This window comes from Lepeophtheirus salmonis, chromosome 12 (assembly GCF_016086655.4).
Source record: "Lepeophtheirus salmonis chromosome 12, UVic_Lsal_1.4, whole genome shotgun sequence".
In the NCBI taxonomy this organism is placed as follows: Eukaryota; Metazoa; Arthropoda; class Copepoda; order Siphonostomatoida; family Caligidae; genus Lepeophtheirus; species Lepeophtheirus salmonis.
In genome coordinates, this window is record NC_052142.2 from 9,421,148 (window position 1) to 9,443,724 (window position 22,577).

Consider the following 22,577-nt stretch of genomic DNA (forward strand, 5'->3'; position numbering starts at 1 on the left):
ACCGCCCAATCATGTAGCCCTAACATGATCTAGCAATCAGCAAAGATATATTATATGAATCACGCAAACAGTTAGTGAATTTTTTTTGAACTAATTAAAACCACATTTGCAATAGTTTTTCGTGCCTTCAACATTTCACGAAGCAGCAGACAAATAGGATTCAACGCTTCCAGGGACTTTTAGATATAAATAGTGCAAGAAATAAAAGATTATTGATACAAAAAATATTTGAATACAGTTTCATCATTACTGGACGTCCTATATTTAGAATACTACTACTCTCTAATGTAAAAAGACTAATTAGAAGTATTTGCTTGATATTATAGGGTACATAATTTGAATTATCGTTTATGGATCTTATTTTTTTTTTATAATTCAACATTTTTATATATAAGTATAAGTATTTTTTCTAATTAGTCTTTTTACATTAGAAAGTAGTAGTATACTGAATATAGGATAAAATATTAAAATAGAAAACCATTTGAAATTCTTTAATAGGCATGCAAAAGTATTTGGAAATCAAAATTTACGAATGTATCGAAAGAAAATAAGACTAATTTCTACGATTTCATTGTGCCAGATAGTTGGCGGTTATTTCAAATTTTAAATATCATTTCTGATTTTTTAACATCAACATGGAAATATAACAATAGCTATATAAATATAAAATGAATAGTGGAAAACTTATCTGTTGTAAATGATAGCGCAGAAAGAGGAGTTAAGCATTGCAATGACAATGTGGGCACTTAAAAAAACAAAAAAAAAAACTTCCTTACCATACTAAAAGGTATCGTTAATTGTCGTGATTGCTTATTAACACAATGAAAAAATCAATGGGATAATAAAAAATTGTACCTAACTCTATGTTATTATAACCAATATTGAACCAAAATATAATTTATTCAGTTTTTTTTTAAATATGTGCATTGTTGATGGTAACCAAAAAAAAAGAAAATAATCCACTATGTTTTATCCAAATGTACCCACAAAAGATATTGTGCAATCCTTGCCAAATTTTGAAGAGTTGTTCGAAATGTCAAGTCTCAAGACCAAAACAAAGGTCAATCACATCACGTAACTTTTTGGAAAAAACTGGGTAGAACGATCATCCTATTCTAGATAGATGTCTTCATCTCAATGGAAAAAATATCGTAACCAATGAAATACATCTAATAAGTATCGAAAGATGCAATCAACGATTTAGTAAGTTAATTTTTACTTTTTTTTTAAGAAATAGAAATGACTATAGATGGTTCTTTTGAAAGAGCGCCAAGAGAAAGTGGGAGCAAGACTTATGGTATTACTGAATTAAGACCGATGTTAATATCAGCTGCCTCTTTTATTATTATGGAGAGAGAAAATTAACCTTCTTTTCTTTTTCTAATCGCTATACTTAGTTTTTTCTTTACACGCTGTCATTCTTTAATGATGAGATTGACCAAAGCCTCCTGTAAGCAGGACAGGCCAGAGCAAACATGAATTCAAATACTTGTGCTACATGTGTCTATTAATAAAACAAACAATGCAACGTGTTTGGTAAGATAATAAGTAATAACTGAGAACTATTGGTTACTTTGTGGACGCCATCTTTATTGTGTTTTGTAATTCCAATCATGCCCACTAAGTGTTGTGCTTCAGGGTGTAGAAAGAACTATGACAACGAGTCACAGCAGTCTGGTGTTACGATCCATCTCTGGCCAAACAAAAAGAGAAATCCCGGACTTGATACCGCCTGGCTATGAGCCATTCCAAGAGAAACAGATCTGAAGAAGACCGATTAGGGACCATCCAAAAGTACAAAGCTGTGTTCCCTAAATTTCAACGACTCTGAGTCTAAAAGAAGTCAGACCCATGGCAAGGCTCTAAATAAGAGGTAAGACATCTGCTCATTTTTGATGCATATCGTTATAACTGCCCTTCTTTTATAGGTACCTCAAACCAGACGTAGTACCATCCCTATGGCCAAACTGCCCCAACTACCCCTCATCAAGGCCAACTCAAGCTGCGACCACATCACGTAGGGCTCAAACGTTCAATGACCTACAACAGTATCTGGAACTTGAACTCTTGATTGAGGAGTAAGTCCTCTTTGTCAAAGAACTTAGTGACAAATTGGCCAAGGAGACACTCCCATCAGACTTCATCCTCCTCACAAAACCAAGTGTTGCCCTTTTGAAGCTATCCCATGATGAGAAATTGGGTCCCCAAGTAGTAGCCAGTATCCAGTTTGAGACAGATATGTCATTCAAAATGTACCACTCTGGTGTGTTGATTGACAAAAAAGGCAATTTCACACATCACCTCGGAAGGCAAGGTCAACACTGTGATTCAGGCTATCAATTTGACATCATTTCTTGGAGGAAAAGAAGAATTGAATAAAACAGAGACTTAGGAAGGTATTCTCAACGAGTTAGTGAAGTTTCTCAACTCCTCAGAAACACCTAGAGTTGGTTACGAAAAGAGAGATAATCTTCGGGAACCAATCTCTGAGAAGAAGAAACTTCGCCTCTCTTTCTTGAGAGATTTTGTCGTCTTTATCATCGAGTAGCAAAAACAGTAAAGAACCTGGCCTCACAACAGAAATCTTCCTAGCAACAAAGCAGACGTGCTTTGCCGCAGCAGATCTGGCAGAGTATATTTTCCTAGATGAAGACTTTCCTATGTACTACTCGGCATATTCCAGTCTGATCACATCGAAAGAAGGTTCGGCTGATACAGCCAACTAAGTAAAGGTATCTACTACATCCGCATGAGACAGATCCTGGAAGCAGAGAAAAAGATTCGTATTCTGAGTCTTGTCAAATTCTCAGGTAAATAAGATAGTTGTTAATGCTAAGATTATTTATTTAGGTATTACTTATTTTTACAATATAACAATATCATTACAATATTTTACTTTTTAAATTTTCAGGTATGACTACTTCAGAAATTAAAGCTCTGCTGGATGAAGACCTGGTAAAAGCTCAGCTTATTTTGACTAACTGGTAACCAGATGACCTCCAGGACCTAGGTTCCAAGGGAGAGAGTAATGCTTTCTACTTTGTTGCCGGGTTTATTGGTTCTTCTTTCAAGAAGATCAGCTGTACATCATGCCAAGAGTTAATGTTCCTCAGACACATCTCCAGACTCAATAACCTTTGATAGCCCAACCAATCAGCATGTACACCTGAATGAATTCATCGACATAATGAACAGAGGGAGGTTGTCGACTACATCCGACCTTTTCTACCTCTCCTGTCTTTATGCTCACTCCATGTTCTCTTACATCCCAGCTACTCCTGAAGAGAAAGACAGTTTACTTGGCACCCCAAATCCTAGAGCTTCATTTGTTGCCACATTCACTGACAGGATGCAAGACAGTTCAAACTCTCATATTATTGCCGTTGTGGGAGTAAAGTGCGAGGAAGGACACTCCTGGTCAGCTTTTCTTCAAATAATTTCATTCGCTTTGTTTCATGTCATGGGTAAAAGTTAAAGTGCTAAAATGAATAACATCCGATTTTTAACAAAAAAGAGAATGGCAGCTAAGAATTCAGAAGCTAATAGAAAAAAAAGCTAAATTTCAATCAAAATCTTCCGACTTGTAGACTTGGACCAACTTTGTACTTTTTTATAGTGCCTTTTCTTTTTATATTTTTTAATGTGTATTTTGATTAAAGTACTAATAAAATGCCATTTCTATTACAAATATATAACCTCATTTTTGTTATTTTCCCTAGCAAAATACTTTTAAAAACTCTTTGTTTTGTAGCAAAACACTTCAAGAGAGACATTCTATATAGAATAAACAAAGACCCATATTGGAAACGCGTGAGCGCTGTGTCTTGTCCTGCTTACAGGAGTCCTTGCATTAAATAATGGACGCTGTTATATAGGTACAAATCATTAAAAGTGATTGTTTTTCAACAGAATTGCCATAAAGTTAATATAAAATATTATGTAACTAAAAACATTACTACTATTGATATGTTCCAGTGATATATATTTAAGTTTAATTTGTATTTATTCTTATTAATTCTAATGATATGGCCTGTCATCATATGAGGGCATCCAGTTAAAGTAGAGTGATAATAGATCACAATATATACATAGATTATTTCATGTGATACGCCTTAAAACATTTAATACAAAGTGTAACGTTATATTTTTCACAATATGTTCTAGTTTTTGATATACAAGATTTCATACGACACCAATACGATATCTGTTTGTCGGATATAATGAGATACCTGGTCATAACGAATATCTTCGATGGGATCCGTTGGTTTTACTATAGTTTTTTGGAGTCTCCTTTCAAATAAGCTAAGGTTATGTGTCTTCGAAAATCCTTTAATGATAAACAATCTTTTTTATTATTTACCTGTTTGTGAATAATCTAAGCATTCGTTACTGCCATATCAATCAGTTGAATCAGCAAAGCACAGTACCATTTTTTTACTCGGAAGGAAATGGGATATTTCCCACCCAGCCAATCATGAAGATCGACTCCTCACATGTATTTAGAATAATTTGTTATTAGTTGTGGTCTCATGATAGTACCTTTCTTGCCTTCTTCAGGTAACCATCTATTTACATTTGATAAGTTTTCTATATTATCAAAGCTGGTCCCGACTGTAACATTACTACTACCTTTCCATTTTGCTATGAGAATTCCTTGATTCGACTCCAATCTAAAACCGAAGGACCCTCTTGCTTTTTTCTACAAAGATTTATCTTCTATGGGAGGTATGTTTGTAATTCTATTTTTCCTCAAAGTGCCATTAGACGCAATATTTGCATGGCGTAAATGCATTAGCATAGGAACGGATGTGAAAAATTGTTGAAATATACACAATGCTGCTTTGGATTTTTCCCGACTTTCAGCATGTTTGTGACAACTTTATATCCTAAAGGAGCTTTCACAATTTTTTTTTTTTTGTCTTCTTTTCCACATATGAGGTCAAAATTGTAACAATACCAAGATGGTCCGCAAAGTGTCCATAATTTATATCCGAACCTTATTGGTTTCCCTCGTACAAATTGCTTCAATGATTTTTTTCCAAAATACTTTGCCATCATCTCATCTACAGTGATAAGTGTCTCGAAAATTCAAAATTTAGTAAAGTTCTTCTGAAGCATAGATAATATAGGTGAAATTTTGAAACCACGGTCATATCTGCTATCGGCAGCTTCTTCGTTATTACAGAAATGGAGAGTTTGTTTAATTTTTAGGTATCGATCCCTGGGCATGGCTTTTCTGATCAAATCTATACCTAAATTTTCCAAAGATGACCAATAGTCTCGCTCGGAAGGAAGTTTATGATAGCTAGAAAATATCAATATTACAATGAATATTTTCAATTCCTTAGTATATAAAGAAAATGAACATTTGTTCTTATCCTGAATCACATAACGATTGCTTTCAGTGATGATATGGTTAAAAATTGCTTCACTAAAAAGACTGTCAAACATCTCCTTAGGTGTTAAACCCATCATTTTTTCGGTAAGATGATCGAGTTTCAATATTTCATTGCCTTGCCTTTGATGGAGCTATGTATAAACAGTGTCCTTTTTACACCAAAACAATTTGGATTTATAGTTATCAAATTATTTTATATAATCTTAGGGCGAGTCTTTCAATAGTTCCAGTAACGTCTGTAACTTGTGGAAGGCCTAGTAGATCGTCATCAATATCCTCGTCATCCGTTAGGTCGTCCACATTTGGGGGATTGATAGCAATGTCCAAAGTATTTTCTTCATCCTCAATCAACGATTCTTCTTGTTGTGACAATACTTCAATTACACAGAGAGACAGTCTTGTACGATATGAACTCGTGTTTTCAAACAGTTTAACAAAAACCAGCAATTGAAAATCATCAAACTGTTTCACTGACCTATAACACACTGACGAAGCTGTTGAAAATTTTATTCACTGAAAGCTCAAACACAAAGAACACACAAACACAAAGCAAATACATAGAAATTAATGCATAAATTATATGCAACGCAATAACTGGTGCACTATATCTTTCAAAAAGAAATTTTCTTTTAAATGTACGTATCTGACGGACGTCCTCATATGAGGACATGCATCTTTTAAGGCTTATTGAAAAAGAAAATCATTATTACTTATTTTGCTAAAAATGTACACAAGGTTACTTTAAAACTATGTAAGTATGTTTTAAAGAAAATGAAGGATTTTTTAATATATATTTACTATTTAAAAATATAAAAACTAGTCCAGATTGTTAAACCTTCTCTATTTTGATCCAATATTTTTTTTTATAAAATGATGAAATAATAAAAACATTTTTAAAGAACTATATGGAAAATAAATTCTAATTTCTATTGGATGTCCGGTTATATTTATAGAGAAAAAACGGATTGTAAAAAATCTAAATAGTTTTTTTTGGCAAGATAGATATTTTTGAATATCCAGTTACTTTTCCCTTTATAATTCATGGCGCCAATGGATTCACCATTTCCTCTTCTTCTCTTCTTCCTCCAATACTCGCACTAAATCCTCCCTTTACTCTAATAACTGAATTTTTTTTTTACCTAAAAAAGGCGGGAAAAATGCAAAATAAGGTCGAAAATGCAAATAGAGGTCGAAAATACAAATAAGAGCCCAAAATCCAAATAAATCTTATTTACATAATATGGACATTACTAGAAAACTATTCAACACAATTCTTTTATTATTTTTAATATCTACGAAGATTATTATTGAGTACAATTGAGAGAATGTACAGTAATTAGTAATAGTAAGGTTTTGAGGAGTCTCTATTGGAGTTACCAAATCCTTCTGACACAAAAAGCTTCTTCCGGAAGTTTAAGGACATTTTAAACACTATATCCCCAGGAGCCAAGCGGAACTACCGGTTAGGGTACAATCAGAGTTGGGATGGTGAAAGGAAGCAAAATATGTTTTTTGAAAAATAAGTCAATAAGACCAGCTTTAACTCCAACATATATAGTATCGTTCGAGGTAGTGGAAAGGGGCACAAGAGCGCTCAGAATTGATTTTGGACACCGCACAGATTTCGTGTCGGTCGACCAGCTGAAACCAGCTTATGGAATAAACAAAAATAATAGTATCTAAATTCATTAGGAATTTTAGATTATTTTATTGCATGTTACAGTCCCAGACTCAGACTCTCAGTTGGTAATCAAGGACTCTCTATCATAGATTGTTGGATTTAATTGTTTCATCAGATATTATCTTTTATTTATACCGTGTACCTTTTTAACAATAATATAGTAAGTCTTTCAAGTTAACTCATCCGTGCAAGCTCTTCATGCTCATATTTCACTTCAAGCAAACGAATTACCAATTATGTTTTCATCAAAATAAACGATAGAAATAGTATGTAACTTTAATGGAGAGATGCTATCAATTCCATGGTTTCCTTCAATATCTTATTAACGGTTATTTCCTCTTTGCGTATTCTAACCCAAACTAAGGATCCCATAGAGTATCTCCGAGTACCCGGCTATCGAACTCATCACCTTGGGAGGGAGGATTATCAACTTTATGCTGTGTTACTGTAGTCATTTTTTATTGTATCGAAGTCTTGGAGCAAGGATTTAGATTCTTGGTGGTAATTCTTGGCAATCAATATGCCGAATAAAAATAATATTCCAAGATTTTCAAAATTGAGCAAATATGGATGCCGAAGAATGTTCCATGATTTAGTGATCTACTAGTGATGCGTTGTTAACATATTCAATTAAAAACTGAATTTCTCTTTTTCTATCTATTTTTTTTTTCTTTTCATAAGAAAGATAAGGCCATTCCTCCAACCCAAAATTAAAAAAATTTTCGCAAAAATTTAAAAAAAAATAACATTGTAATTATTGCTTAGAATATCTTGATTAATTTTAATGATTTTTTTAATATCCATAGAGGCAGAATGGTCTCTCAAAGATAGGAAAGGATTAATAAAATTGATGTTGGTAGGATTAGGTTCTTAGTTGGTAGATCTGAAAACATGCTCTTCATTATAATCCTTCGATGCGATCATAATATTGAAATATTCTATGGATCAAATACATTAATATCGATTTCCTGATTTGTTCTTCATCAGATATCCGTCCTTTGGAACATGAAAACGTCACATTTACAGCATGAAATAGGGTCAAAGAATAGTAAATTATCGAATGCATTTATATTTATGTGGTGAATAGGAGTCCGGTACCATCAAACAACCTCGTCGTATAGAAAAAATACTGGACTTATTTGTTCTGTGATAAATAAATAAATTAATTTGGGTTGTTGTTACCACGCTGGAAAGTATAATATTAGCTCTGTGTATCGTTGTTAATAATTGTTAATTAAATAATGGACTCAATTGAGTGAACCAACATTTGGTAAATGAACTTCTAGTTATTTTACTACAATTTATTTTTCTCAATTTTCTGCCATGTCATGGAAAAGTATTTAAAGCCTGAAAGATTTTATGCTGACCCCAGCGAACCTTCAGCTAATAAAAAGTGGATCAATTGGCGTAACTCATTTGCAAGTTTTCTATCGAAAGTCTTTACTAAAGAATCTGATTCAGGAGACAAACTACCATTACTGAACCACTATACAAGTCCTACCGTCCATGAATATTTTAAGACTGTAAAGAGGCATTAAAAAATCTTAGTTCTTTATCATTCGGAAAAAAAAATGAAATCTTTGGACGGTATCAATTAGCCTCGAGAAAACAGGCCGGTGGTGAATCTCTAAATGAGTTTCTCCAAGCCTAGAAATTGCTGGGAAAACAATTTGAATTCAAGGCCTCTAATCCAGAGGAAGTTCGGGAAGATTATGTGAGAGACTCTTATAAATGGCCTGAATTCTTCTCACATTCGCTTCGGTTACTTGAGAACTCATCACTCGGTCTGAGGTCTGCCTATGAACAGGCATCGTCTCTTGACATGGCCCAGAAACACTCTGTAACTTACTCTCAGCCTCATCCTCAAGTTTCTATTGTTAACTCGGTCGCACCCATTGCAACTCCCGATTATATCGATGTTTGATAATTCTTCTAGGCTTGAAAACTCATCTTATTGCTTGTTCTGTGACTATTCTAGTTATCCTAGAAATGTTTGTCCCGCTAGGAACTCTGAATGTAGAAAATGTTCAAAGAACAGACATTACGCTAAAGTGCTCAAGTCTTCTCTAAAGGTCAGTAGTATTTCATCGGCCTTAATTCTGGCCTCTACCTCCAATACTCAATGACTGAAGACAACTGTACTGAATATATCTGTAAATAACCTATCTGTGTCGGCGTTGATAGATACCGGTAGCTCAGAAAGTTTTGTTGATGAAGGACTTACACGATTAAACGGCTGGCCCATAATCTAAGTATACTGTAAAGTAATGATGGCATCCACTAACTTAATATCGAGAATAAAAGGAAAGTACATTGCGGGGATTTAAAAACCAAACTTTTGATAATATCACTCTGCTAGTGATGGAGGATTTGTGCTGTGATTGTATCCTATGGTACAACTTCCTGGGACTACATTCTCTGTTTAATTTCCCTTTTGGTAGACACAGACCTCCTTTGAATGTCTCCACAAGGACCTCAGCTATAAATATCCCTATCCCTTCGTTATTCTCTAATATGAAAATTATACATCAAAATCCATGCCACCCCGATATCACTAGGTTGCCTCATTTCGTAAGAGTCAGAAACCTTCCTTACTCAATCGAAGACATAAAGAAAAAGACTCGAAACTGCTTAGAATGTAAGGAGTTCAAACTTAAATTTTATCAAGATCAAACAGGTACTTTAATCAAAGCTACCCAACCTTTCGAAAGATTAGAGTCCAGAACCATCACATAATCTCGTTGTATAGAACAAATACTGAACGTATTTGTTGTGTGATAAATAAATAAATTAATATGAGTTGTTGATACCACGCTGAAAAGTATACTACTAGCTCAGTGTATCTTTGTTAATAATTGTTAATTAAATAATGGACTCAATTCAGTAAGATAAAACCAACATTTGGTCAATAAACATCTAGTTATTTTACTGCAATTTACTTTATTTGTTACTTGATTCAAAGTTGAGTAACTCAAACTGAATAACTGTAATTTTATAATAAAACTGAATAACGCAAATTATTTGCATTTTCCTATCAATGACCCTCGAAATAACGTAGGTCATTAATATTAATAAAATAACCATATATCCAATTCGTTCTTAAGATTTATCTCGATTTAGAATTTTAAAAATTGGTTAACAAATAAAGGAATCATGAGTACAGTTGCATGTTCCTCCTAACAATCCTCGTATCACGTTGTATTGACAACTGAATTTTTTAGACATTTTAGTTGTAAAAGTACATATCTGATTACATTTTTATATAAAATAAGAATGATTTAGTTTATGTTGAAGCTCTGACTCGATTTTAAGTTATAATCATCTGTCAAAAAATAAAGGAAAAATGAATTATTTAAGAATGCTAAAATGTCGTCTTCAATTCTCTTAGTTCATAGATATTTATTCCCAATGCTCTTTTTCAATATCTCAATATCAAACATCAGAAATGTTATTCGTCTACATTATCTTTGACGGATTAAAATACAGAAAAAGTGTTGTCTTTCATTTAAAATTCCATTGTGACTGGATTTTTTAGTATAACGTTCATATATGCAGTATTGCCATCATGACAGATTTCCAGCTAATTTAGCAAAATTTAACATGTTTTCCGGAACGTCAAAAAAATGAACTGATTTTTGTTTTCTTTTTTTATGATATGGCTATTTTTTTAATCTTGAAAATAATAATATGAATTATGACTATTGATAACTATTCATTATGATATATTAATAAAACTTTTTAAGGTATAGACTTTAATTCAGTAAAAATTTGATACTGTTGATGACTGATCTATAACTAAACACTTATATTTTGAAGATCGAATTCTAGAAAAATAGTTCTTGCATGTATGAGTATGGAATTTAATCTGTCGCAAAACTTTTTAAAGTAATCGCTAATCTAAGATTCGGAAATGAAGATATCTCATACAGGTATGGTTGAAATAGAAATATACTCAATAAAAAGAATGATGAATATGATTTTGGGATCTTTTTCTGACTTATTATTATAAGAAGAAATCTTTTCATTATGATAACTTTTGTGTCAGATCACAGTTCATTCCTATAAAACTTACTTCACACTAAAATAGTAATAATGAAAAAAAAATTTACTGATTGGTCAATTTAAAAAATATTAAGTACATCATTATAAGAATTGTTTAATTGATTAAAAAATTGGATGAAATGAACTAGTTGGGTGAAGACAATCTAACAAATTAAAAATTTTAGGAATATGAAGCATTAAAAGAATGATTATCACATGTTCTTTAAAGAATTAAAAAATATTTTCCGGAATAATTACAAGGTTGATGTTATTAACAAACAAAAAATTCAAAACTATTTGCTCACTATGAAATTTTTTACTATGTATTGTTATTGATATAGAATATTCAAGAAATTATAAAACAAGTCATGATATATGTGTCAAATAGTATTTACCTATTGGCGATCTTAATCAAACTATAATAATTATATGAATAGCATCTTACCTGTACAACATATTTTGACCCAAATCTTTTTCCATTGGTCTTTGAAAATAATCTAGGCGTGTATATTCAGATCCCAAAAGATGTGGTTTTAGAAAACATAACTTTTGGAGTCTTTGCCTTTCAGAAAGTGGAGTAAAATCAAAGGACATAGGATATGGCTCGCTCTTTCTGCATAAAAGAGCACGAGAATCTCCAGCATTTGCTACATATAACTTTCCAAGAATAAACAAAGCTACAAGAGCAGTACATCCTCCAGACATAGTATACATGAGTTTGTCTTGTCCTATAAGATGGTCCATATCCCAAAAGGCGGATTCGAGGGCTCCAATGATGAGAGAGTCTTCGCTGATTCTCCTTTCTGGGGCTACAAAAGACAAGTCCAAATGGTGTGCAATCTGCAGGAGCTTGGAATGTAGAATCTGGTGCAGTTCAAGAGAGGCATCTACAGCACAATCTGGTCCAGCGTGCCCATCAAAAATACCAAAATATGTATAAGTCAATGATCCACTCACTTGAGAGCGATACACAGCGGCTTGGTCTTCATTGTGACAGGATTTTCCTGCGTTGATTGTTTCAGCATAACCTGAAGCCCATGGGAGTGTATCACGAGGAACTAAAATAGGACGTACTAAATGATCTTCGGCTACCTGAATTTCATCCAAACTTTTAAGAGATAAAAAGGAAGGACGCTGATATGCATACTTGACACATTTCCCACTCCTATTTATATCTTTCTCTCCAACCTCATCCACCCCCATTGCATTATAAATTGCATCACGAAACTTCCCAATCATTCTTGGGAGTAATAACTAATACTCAATGGACTATAGTCCTTGAAAACTGCTGATGGATTACTCCGTAGTTAATACTTATTAAGTTTTAGTTAAGTAACTTATACCACTTCTAAGAGCTCAGCTCAGCTAATTTCATCTCATCTGAGTTTCCACTTTCATCAGCTCATTCTTTGTTATAAGCCAAAAAGAAAAATAGGGTGAATAATTGAAGAAAAAGGAAAAAGAAAAATATGTTTTAGAGTCAGCTGTCGCAGATAGGATGTCATATGCTGGGTCTAAAGGGACTCGAGGGAAAGAAGTTCATGAAGTTAAATCAGAAGTTGGGACAGCTCTCAATACTTGTCTGCAAAGGGAAAGCTCGTTTTTTTAGATGGAAATGAGGTCAAATGGCGTCCCCGGACATGGATTTCTTAACACCTGGGTGTTCACCAAACATGCAACCTTTCTTTGAGATACCCTAAACAAACTTTGTTTACATTCAGTTCTTAGAATAAACTCGTGGTAAGCATCATGGCGTTCAATAAACTGGAGCATCAAAAGGATTTAATTCCACTTATTAATAATGTATTCTATGACAAAGGATTACTTTTAACTACTCTCAAAAGTAGATGAAGCATTACTAACATATGGAACCCACAAATATTCACCTTCAGGAGTCTTTCCTTTATACAAAGGGGATAAATAAACTCAAGAAATTCTGTGTCATTGCTGGCGATATCTACAATGAAGTTATCTGCTATAGGATCCTTCCCTATTCAGATAATTATGAATAGGAATTTTACTAATTGATCTCGTCTGCATCGGTTACATGGGGATGTGAAGGGTGCTGTCCCTGTTTTTACGTCTAGGGCTCTTTATAATTAATAATAATATAATACTCGAGTTCTTATTCGAATTCAATTTCATAGATTCGTCTGACTCAGAAACATTTGGAATAGAATGCACAAGGACTATGAAAAGATTGACTTTACTAGAGTACTGGTCTCTACTCTTAATGCAAAATTAATTTTATAAGTCTCTCAACCCCTTAAGAATCTCATTATGTAATGTTAACAATATCTTCCTCAACCCTACCTTCTAAAATTTATTTGGCCTTATAAGACCCTCCCATTCAACTTGAACATCAACACTACAGTGATATATATTTTATAATAATGTTAAATAGTTAGTAGAAACATATAATTGGTAAGCTACTATTCAGTCTTAATAAAATGTGATATTTGTGGTTGAATGGATCATAAGGACTTAATAACCTCGAAGGAAGTTGAAATATTATTTCAGAAATTGTGATTTGAGAAACTTTTCCTGCATTACTGGACTGTCTGATTTCACATAAATCCATTTGAGAAATGAAATTGAAGAATTATTCTGTGTTAAATCTTTAGTCTTGTTATCACCAATTCTGTTATTAAATTCAATGCCAAACATAGTCAATCCATATGCAATGTATTTGTAAATTGTATTGACTTTCACTCCTTGACGAATGGAATCTATGAAAAGGTGGTGTTACTTCGTCACTCCCAGCATTAAAGAACAAGTCATTATGGTAAAGAGGAACATAATTACATATAGACTGTGATCATGGAATTGTAAACATTATTTCAGATTCATTCCACTCGTAAAATGTAGTGAGCGTTTTAAGTGATAAGAAAACATTAATAAATTCAAATACCGACTATGTACAAGGGTTGCTTTTAGCAAACAACCTTTAGGATTAAATGTAGTTCCAAACTTTTATAATATATTGTTTGATGTAATTATTTAATGAAACTCAAGTATCTTAAAAATAATACCTTATTGAAATAGAATCAACAACAAATTTTAGATTCTGTATTTAATTTAGCAATTGCGTTTAGAGTAATATACTTGAAAAAAAAATTCTCTCTGTTTTGGTTTTGATATATTGTTCAACTGTTAAGCTATAGAATGTATCTCTGTTTGAAAATTATCTTCTTCATTTTCAATAGTATTTAGAATTGTTATATAGTTCCAGCTTCGTGAAGCTTATAGGTAAAGATACAAATTAGATAAACATTGTCTTCTTCTAGTCAGTTCTTGCATTTTTTGGAAAGGGAAATCTAAAGAATTGTATGTTTCCATGATTTTTTGTATTTATTTGAGCATTCACCCATGATGGGGGAATGAATGTAAGTTTAACAACAACAAAAAAATCTATTAAGAGAAAAGGAGGACAAACAATTTGGATTTTTAAAATATATCAAAAATTAGTTTAAAATAATTGAAGTAAATATGCCTCTAATAATAGCTATATAGGATTCATATTTAATTTGTAAAATTGACAGAATTTTGTTATTTTATGGTTTTGATTGGAAATTCACCCCTCCTTTTCATATTAATAATTGAATAAGGCTATGAAGTATGTCTTATCTTCATGTTATGTTTTCACGTAATGAGAAGAAGAATAAAATTATATATTATTTTATATGTATACGAAGCGAAGAGGGATATTTGTTATAAAATATTTCATACATATTATAATTATTAATTTATTACAATTAATAAAAAATTGTTTATTATATTATGTATTAACATTTTACATTAGTGACATTGTTCCTGTTAAAAGTTCAAAACATTTTATAAATTAAGTATATTTTATTTTAATTTAAATGATCATTATATTATCGATAAAAATATGGAAATTTTAAGACTTAAGCTATCAAAAAAATATATGATTATTTATATTTAATATGTTACAATTACTAAGGATAATTTGAAAACAGTTATCAGGTCCATGGATGAAAAAAATTTACATCTCTATTAATAATGGAATAAATTATGTGGGTGGGATAAAATTATTTAAAGAAATGTTCTCATTGCCGATATTAATGACTTAGTTAAAATTAAATATGACTTCTTTGGAGCAAAACTTAGTATTACAATGAAAATACCCATAAGCCTTTAATGAAACAAAAAATGTATAAAATTTTAATGTTTTAGTGTATCTTAGCAATAGACATTGTTTTAAAAAGACTATTTAACAAATATTTCGATATGGATCTTAATGATATTCTTAAAGTCGATGAGTTTTCCGTCAGAAGTCAGAACATAGATGCTGAAGGAATCATAGAAAATTTCGAAAATCTAACGGGAAAAGCTCCCAGTGCATAAATGGACTATCATGATGAAGTACAATTATAAATTATAAAAATAAATCTAGAAAAAGATTATGTGACTTCATTTAAAGAATGAAAAAAATGCAAGCTAAATTAAAGAACGTATTTCCACATACAGTAATGTCTGAACTTTCAGACCTTAGTGATTAAAATAAGGAAGATTTGATTACAATATTAAATGGTAGATGCATAGGTAGACGTGGTAAACACATTTGGAATGTAAGTATTATCAAAGAATGATACAACTTTAAAATAGAAGACTGACATGAAGAAAAATCAATTTATAAAGTCGGTATTGGGCATTAAATAAATTATATGATAATGTAACTGATTATGAAATGTATTTTTATCAATTATGGCCTGATTTTTGCTTTGAGAATTAATGTTTATAAATTCATATAATCAAGTTAGAATTATCCATGAATTCTAACTTGTAGCATATTAAATAAAAATAATAATTTATTTTTTGATAGCGTAAGTCTTAAAATTTCCTTATTTTTATTGATAATTTATAATGATCATATAAATATAAAATAAAATATACTTAATTTATTAATTTAAAAAATGTTTCAACTTTTAATATGAACAACGTCATTAAAGTAAAATGTTAATACAAAATATAATAAACCATTTTTTATTGATTTTAATTAATTAATTAATGATGATATGTATGAAATATTATTAATGGATAAACGTTTTTATTTTCTAAATGGTACTTCTAGTCCATTTTTCTTTTAAACATTCATGTTATTTAAACTATTATCTATTACCTGACAAAATTTCATGAAAATTTCAATCAACATATTTGCGTAATTTAATCGTTGCGCTTATTATTTTTACAATCATGACAATATTAACTTTTATAATTTCACTTAATTTTAATTTTTGGTACATAGCTATTGATATTTTATATATATTCTGTAGTTTAATGTATGTGCTTCAACTTATGTTAATTAATTTTTTTTCTAGATATTATTTGATTTCTAAGCATAAATTTAATGAATTAACTGTCCAAAAGAAGTCATCATATCCTTTTTGAAAATCTTTGTGACAAGAATTAGAGTAAATAATCTTAATAAAAAGCTGAAACTGAAGAACGCAACTGCTAATCTAAAAAAACTTAAGAGAGATGGGTCAATTTAGAAATTAATATTTATAATTCATGTATTTATGTAAAAAAAATATGTATGCTATAATTTTTAGTAATTGATATTCTTTAATTCACCACTCTTGTATGTAATAAAATGGCAAATTATATAGTATACATAAAACATATTAATATAAGCATACATACCCATAGTTCATTGTTATTAATATATACTCTATGAAAATTAATGTTAGTCTTTTTAAATAATTAGTTTTGAAATTGATTTTATTATTCTATAAAGTATCAAGAATGGATATTTTCAATATTCATAACAATTGAAATAAGTATTGGAAATGATTTACTTTTATAAATATTAATAATTTATTTTTGCTTATTATCCTTTTTGGCATGCTCCTATGTTTAGCAAATGGTACATTATAAATAAATTTTAAAAATATATATTTAATTTATTCACTTAATTTGTGTTGCCTTACACTAAATTAAGTCGAGATTTTAAAATTATTACTTCACAATTATAAAGGACAGAGTGGTATGTGTATGTTGAAGTTTGATTTGATCAAGTTGATCACTTCTTCTTTTTCTACTTTTTATTATAATGATTTATCTAGAATATAATCAGTAGATAATTGAACTTAAAATACTTTATATTGGTGACCCCGACGTGATTTGAAAAATGCCCCGAAAGCAAACTTCACCACCTGTGTCTCCCCAAAAACAAGCATGGTCGATTAAAACGGAAGAGGCGAATTTAGCAATGGCCGTTGCAGAACTCTGCCTTCCTAGGTTCTGTTCTTCGGATGTTAAGAACTGGTTCCGGAGAATTGAACTGGATTTTGCGTTGAGGGGGATTTGTCATACCAAAGTTAAATATATTCTTATGGCGTCAGCATTGCCGGGTGAGGTTTTCAATATTATAGGAGAATCTCACTTATGAGGGAGCGAAGAAATCCATATTAGTCCGGTATGGGCTATCATCTTCCGCAAGGATAAAAAGAGCAGTCGACATGATGGTTGATACTTCCGAGCTCTCGAGCATGGAGGTAAAAGATGAGGTTGAACGTCTTCTGAATGCGGAATACCTAAAGGATTTAAGTGAAAGTTTGATTAAAGAGGCACTAATAAGGAATGCTCCAAAGGAACAACAGGGATATTTCAGAGCACAATCAACACTTATGACTAAGAATTTAGCAGATATGTGTACGGCTGCGAAGAAAGTCACGAACACTTCCATTTCTATTGTCGATGTTCTTCTCCTACTGTCGCTCCTTTGATTAAGCTTTTTCGATGTCCTCAACATCTGCAAAATTTAAAAAAGTATGTTATTTTCATTCAAAATTTGGTTTGAATGCAACTGTGTGCTCTGGTCCTGATTCTCATTTTAATTTATTGATTCAAAAAAATTAAATTGTCCTCGGTTGCATCGGACCGAGGCATTAAATAATCCTTCAAATATCTTAATAATGAAAGACAATATAAATTCAATTAATTTTCTTGTAGATATATTTCCCAATGGAAATTTATTGTTGTATCTAGAGGCTGTCCTATTTTAGGGGCTGATTTTCTTCATTTATACAAAATTAATATTGAGCTATTCAACAAGAAAATGTTTTTTAATGATCCATGCATCATTTCAGAATTATCAGAAGCCCAATGGGTTCAATCTCAATACCCTGAAGTTTTCGTTGATAAAAAATTCGCTCAATCTTACCCACCTCATGGAGTTGAACATCACATCGAAACTAAGGGTCCTCCCTGCTTTGCAAAATCTTCCAAGCTGGATGGTGTTAAACTCAATTTTGTTAAAAACGAAATTGACTTATAGAGAAGGGAATAATTCGTCCATCTTCTTGAAATTTTACATCAGCGATTCATGTAGTACCTAAAGCCAAAGGAGGCTGGCAAATGTGTGGTGATTATCTTCAATTAAATAACATTATGGATCTAAATCGATATCCTCATCCAAATTTAAGGGATTTCGTGCCCAACCTTAGAGGGATGAAATTTTTTAGTAAAATGGACTTGCACAGAGCTTACAATCAAATACCCATGAGGGAAGACTCCATCAGTAAACCAGCTATCATTATGATATTTGGGTTGTATGAGTACTTGAGAATGACGTATGGGCTTAAAAACGCTGCCTAGACATTCCAACGACTCATCGATTCTGTTTTGAGGGGAATTAAAAATGTCTTAGTGTATCTTGATGATATATTGATTGGTTCTGGGACAAGGGATGAACATTGGCAGTCCATAAATGCAGTTTTGTTGCAGCTTAAAAACTTCTGGCTTGGTACTTTTTCTTGAAAAATGCGAGTTGAGTTCCTTGGCCATTATATTTCACCAGAGGGTTTTAAACCTCTTAAATCGAAAGTTGAAGCTATTGCAAGAATTTGATCTCCAAAATCTAAAGATGAATTACAGAGATTTTTAGGCATGGCACAATTCTATTCACAATTCATAAAAAATTTGTCAAAATGGACAGTGATGTTATATCCAGATTTGAAGAAAAAATTTAAATTCATGTGGAATGATGAATGTGAAAGAGCATTTCAAGGTATAAAACACAGTTTATCCTCAAGTACTCAACTTTCATTCCGGCACAACTCGTTACCTTTAGCTCTTACAACAGATGCGTCTGATACTGGTATGGGAGCCGTTCTGGAACAGAAATGGAATGGGCGCTGTCAACCACTAGCATTTTGTTCGAAAGCCTTATCTGAAACGCAAAAGAAATATTCAACTTTTGATAGGGAATTACTTGCTATTAAGGAAAGCATCAAACATTTTCTGCGGGTATGAGATGAACAAAATTTTAGAGTATTCACAGATCATAACCCTTTAGTGTCGGCGATAGACATCCGCAACCCCTCGTGGACTCCAAGACGATTCCGTACATTTGCATATGTAGCAGAGTTGAATTGCAGGATTGAGCATATTTCAGGAAAATGAAACCACACCGCGAATATTCTTTCGAGAAATGTCAACAACATCAAATTAAGTCCCAATTTTCTTCAGGATGTCATTGAAGATCAAAGATTCCATGATCCTAAATTGTTAAATTTTAAAGTTAACCTTGTCTCAAGTGTGTTTCAGGAACATTACTTGCAGGCTTCGGGAACGAAGACTTCTTTCGTGTCGTAGTGTCCTCTCCAGAACTTCGCCGACGAATGATTCATTCAAGCTACAAAGATAATCATCTGGGATTCAAATACACTTTAAGAAGAGTATCACTTTTCTAAGCTTGGCCTAAATTACGTTCTGATATTAAAAGATTTACTAAAGAATGCATCGCATGTCAACCAACGAAGCCTTGTAGAACCTCCAAGCCCACTTCCTCTTTCGATCCACCATCAGGGAGACTTGCCTTCGTCCACATTGATATAATTGGCCCGTCGATACTCTTTAAAGGACAGCGCTATGTCCTAACTATGATGGATCGGTATACGAGGTGGTCGGAAGTGATCCCAATTCCTAATATCACCTCTAGTACAGTGGCTGGAACTTTCTTGGACGGTTGGATATCAAGATTTGGAGGACCTGACATCAATGTGTCAGACAGGGGCCCGCAATTCACAAGTGCTATTTGGGTGTGTATCATGTGATCCTGAATCAAACGGGCTTATTCAACGGTTCCACAGATCCCTAAAAACAGGGCTAGTTGCACGGATACTAGAGGAGAAAGAGAATGGGATGAATGGGATGAATGCTCTGACTCTTCTTTTGTGGGGACTCAGGATCCAAATATTTGCCCTTCCAGTTACTTACTGGTCGCTCTGGATCTTTGGCTTCAGGCTTCTTCGATTCGTTTCCTATTCCTCAGGCAGGCGTCGATGTGGGGCGTTTCTTCGTCACGATGGAGAAGGTAGCTCACGTTCCCCCACGAGTAACTCAGAGAGAGAGAAACGCAAGGCTCAATACGTTTTTCTTAAAAATAAGCCAATCAGAGAATCTCTTTCTCCTATCTTCTTGGGTCCTTTTAAAATCCTTGGAAAATACGATCGTTATTTTAAACTGGACTGGGGCACCAAAGTCGACAATGTCTCCAACGATAGACTCCGTCCTGCTTTTGGAATCACCAAGATCCTATCAGAATCTCCAGCTGTGCGCGTTACAAGATCCATTTTATAAATTAATTCCTGGTTTTTTTTGTTTAAACTGTTTCGTTTTTTTCTTTTGTACTAGACGATAAGAAAAAAAAGAGAACCAAGTTGTTGTTTTTTTTTTCTTTTTTTTCCCTCTACTTTTTATTATTATGATTTATCTACAATATAATCAATAGATATTTGAACTTTAAATACTTTACATGTATCAGCAGTGACGTCATTAAATTTTCCTTCTTCTCTTAATAATGAAAAAACAAGCGTAGAATTTTTCTGCTGCCTCACCTTTAGAGAGAACCTGCCAGCAAAGATTTTACCCTATAAGGTACAGTAGGTTTGACCCCTGAAATTAATTATGTCACCTAGAATATTGAATTTTATTTTCAGCCTAATCCTCCTGCTGGGACTGGCCTCCAGAACCCCTTGAAAATAGCCTCTCGGCGGGTTTTTTGAACTATAAGTACCATGCAAAAAATTTGCACGAATGCATATTACTATGTTCAGATATTATTAAAAACCAAGACTGACAAAAAAATTCGATCGGAAACCTTAGGTCAGACACCCCACAATGTACACCAACGAAATGTAAAACTTACTGTTTATGTCAATGCATAAAGTACGTAGACAAAATTTGAATCAATGTTTAGTATTATCTCAAGGTATTTTAAAAAACCTAGACTGATAACGAATTTCCGTTGTGGAAAATTAAGACAGACACTCCCAAAAAGTACCCATCCCCCCTTTAAATTGAAATAATATGCTGATAATGCTTTATCAGAACATTAAAACAATCACAATCTCACCATATTTTCATTTACACATTGTATTATAAACTTTATAGATACATATTTAAATAAAAATTATAAAGACATATTTAAATAAAAATTATAAAGACATTCGCATTTGGATTTAAAATCTCCTCGTCACTGTCTTCACTTTTATTACTAGAATCTTCGTCTTCGTCAACATGCACTTGATGAAAAAAACACAAACGCAGTAGAATTTCATTAAGATCACTAAGCAATGATATCCATTTACCAGTTTTAAAATTTAGATAAAATGTAATTTTGAAGTACGGAATGGAATTTGTTGGACAAAATTCTGCCATGTGAATTTTCAGTTTTTAAACTGAATTCACCCTTTTTATCCAATATATGAACCACGCAACTGGTAGCAGCCATTAACATTCTTCCATCCATACTCCTTGGGAAATAATTCTGCTTGGGTCGATCTAGTTGCAGTAAGCCACCGTCTTGCAACTAAATGAGTCCAACGTATCTTTTGGAGTAGTAATCTTGAACATGGTGGTAAATAACTGTCATCCAACTTCTGTAAACATGTGGTTCGTTCCTCAGCTTTCTTTGGTGTGTGCTTGTTCAAAAACAACTGTAACCGTACTTCATTTCCGGATGTCCTTTTCTTCTTGGTGTACATCTCGAACAAAAAAAAATATACAGAGACAATAGTGGATGTGTTGATTCCAGATGTCAGTCCAAGCTGCGTAAAAGCTGACTGTGCTTCTTAGGTTTTTTCTGGAGGTCTCATTTCCCCCTTCCTATTAAAGGACGATATATAGTCACATGATAGCAGGTAGTCATTTGTAGAATGTATTGTCAAGTGTTGCATGCATCTGAGTTATGATTATATATTGCTGAGTGTTGTTGTTTTGTAATCCGGTTTCTATCCATATCTTCAATGAAGGGTCGTAAGAGGAACAGTAGCCAAGGCCAATTACAAGACAATCAGTGGCAGATGTGCCGATAACAACGTTGTTTGAAGACTGTGTGTTTGCAAGATGGTAAAACATACGACTATCAGCTTCTTCATAATCGCTGTACAGCCCAGCTTCTACACTTCTAACGGCTCTTCCATTGAC

General features: G+C 32.6%; 1 protein-coding gene and 3 long non-coding RNA genes across 8 annotated transcripts in view; 2 read left to right on the forward strand and 2 right to left on the reverse strand.

The window, feature by feature from the left end:
- The window catches only part of LOC121127269 (protein phosphatase 1H), a 36,369-nt gene extending 23,763 nt beyond the window's left edge, over positions 1 to 12,606 (reverse strand). The window contains exon 1 of the mRNA XM_040722602.2: positions 11,566 to 12,606. Coding sequence (XP_040578536.1) covers positions 11,566 to 12,359 — 794 coding nt within the window. The 5' untranslated portion in view covers positions 12,360 to 12,606. The remainder of the gene's footprint in view (positions 1 to 11,565) is intronic.
- Positions 12,607 to 12,719: 113 nt separating this feature from the next.
- Positions 12,720 to 17,035, forward strand: LOC139906717 (uncharacterized). The gene is made up of 3 exons (XR_011782515.1): positions 12,720 to 12,860; positions 12,940 to 13,402; positions 16,463 to 17,035. It is a non-coding gene; the product is annotated as an uncharacterized lncRNA (long non-coding RNA).
- LOC121127268 (uncharacterized) lies at positions 16,848 to 20,806 on the reverse strand. Of its 5 annotated transcripts, none has more exons than XR_011782508.1 (8): positions 20,367 to 20,806; positions 19,902 to 20,270; positions 19,704 to 19,847; positions 19,384 to 19,647; positions 19,213 to 19,317; positions 18,646 to 19,005; positions 18,314 to 18,587; positions 16,848 to 17,898 (listed from the first exon to the last, which is right to left on the reverse strand). It is a non-coding gene; the product is annotated as an uncharacterized lncRNA (long non-coding RNA). The 5 variants fall into 5 exon arrangements; XR_011782512.1 differs by having other exon boundaries at positions 16,848 to 17,680; positions 20,367 to 20,791; XR_011782510.1 differs by having other exon boundaries at positions 19,704 to 19,782; positions 19,857 to 20,270; positions 20,367 to 20,791.
- Positions 20,801 to 21,597, forward strand: LOC139906719 (uncharacterized). Its single transcript, XR_011782517.1, has 2 exons — positions 20,801 to 21,026; positions 21,089 to 21,597. It is a non-coding gene; the product is annotated as an uncharacterized lncRNA (long non-coding RNA).
- The last annotated feature ends 980 nt before the right edge of the window (positions 21,598 to 22,577 follow it).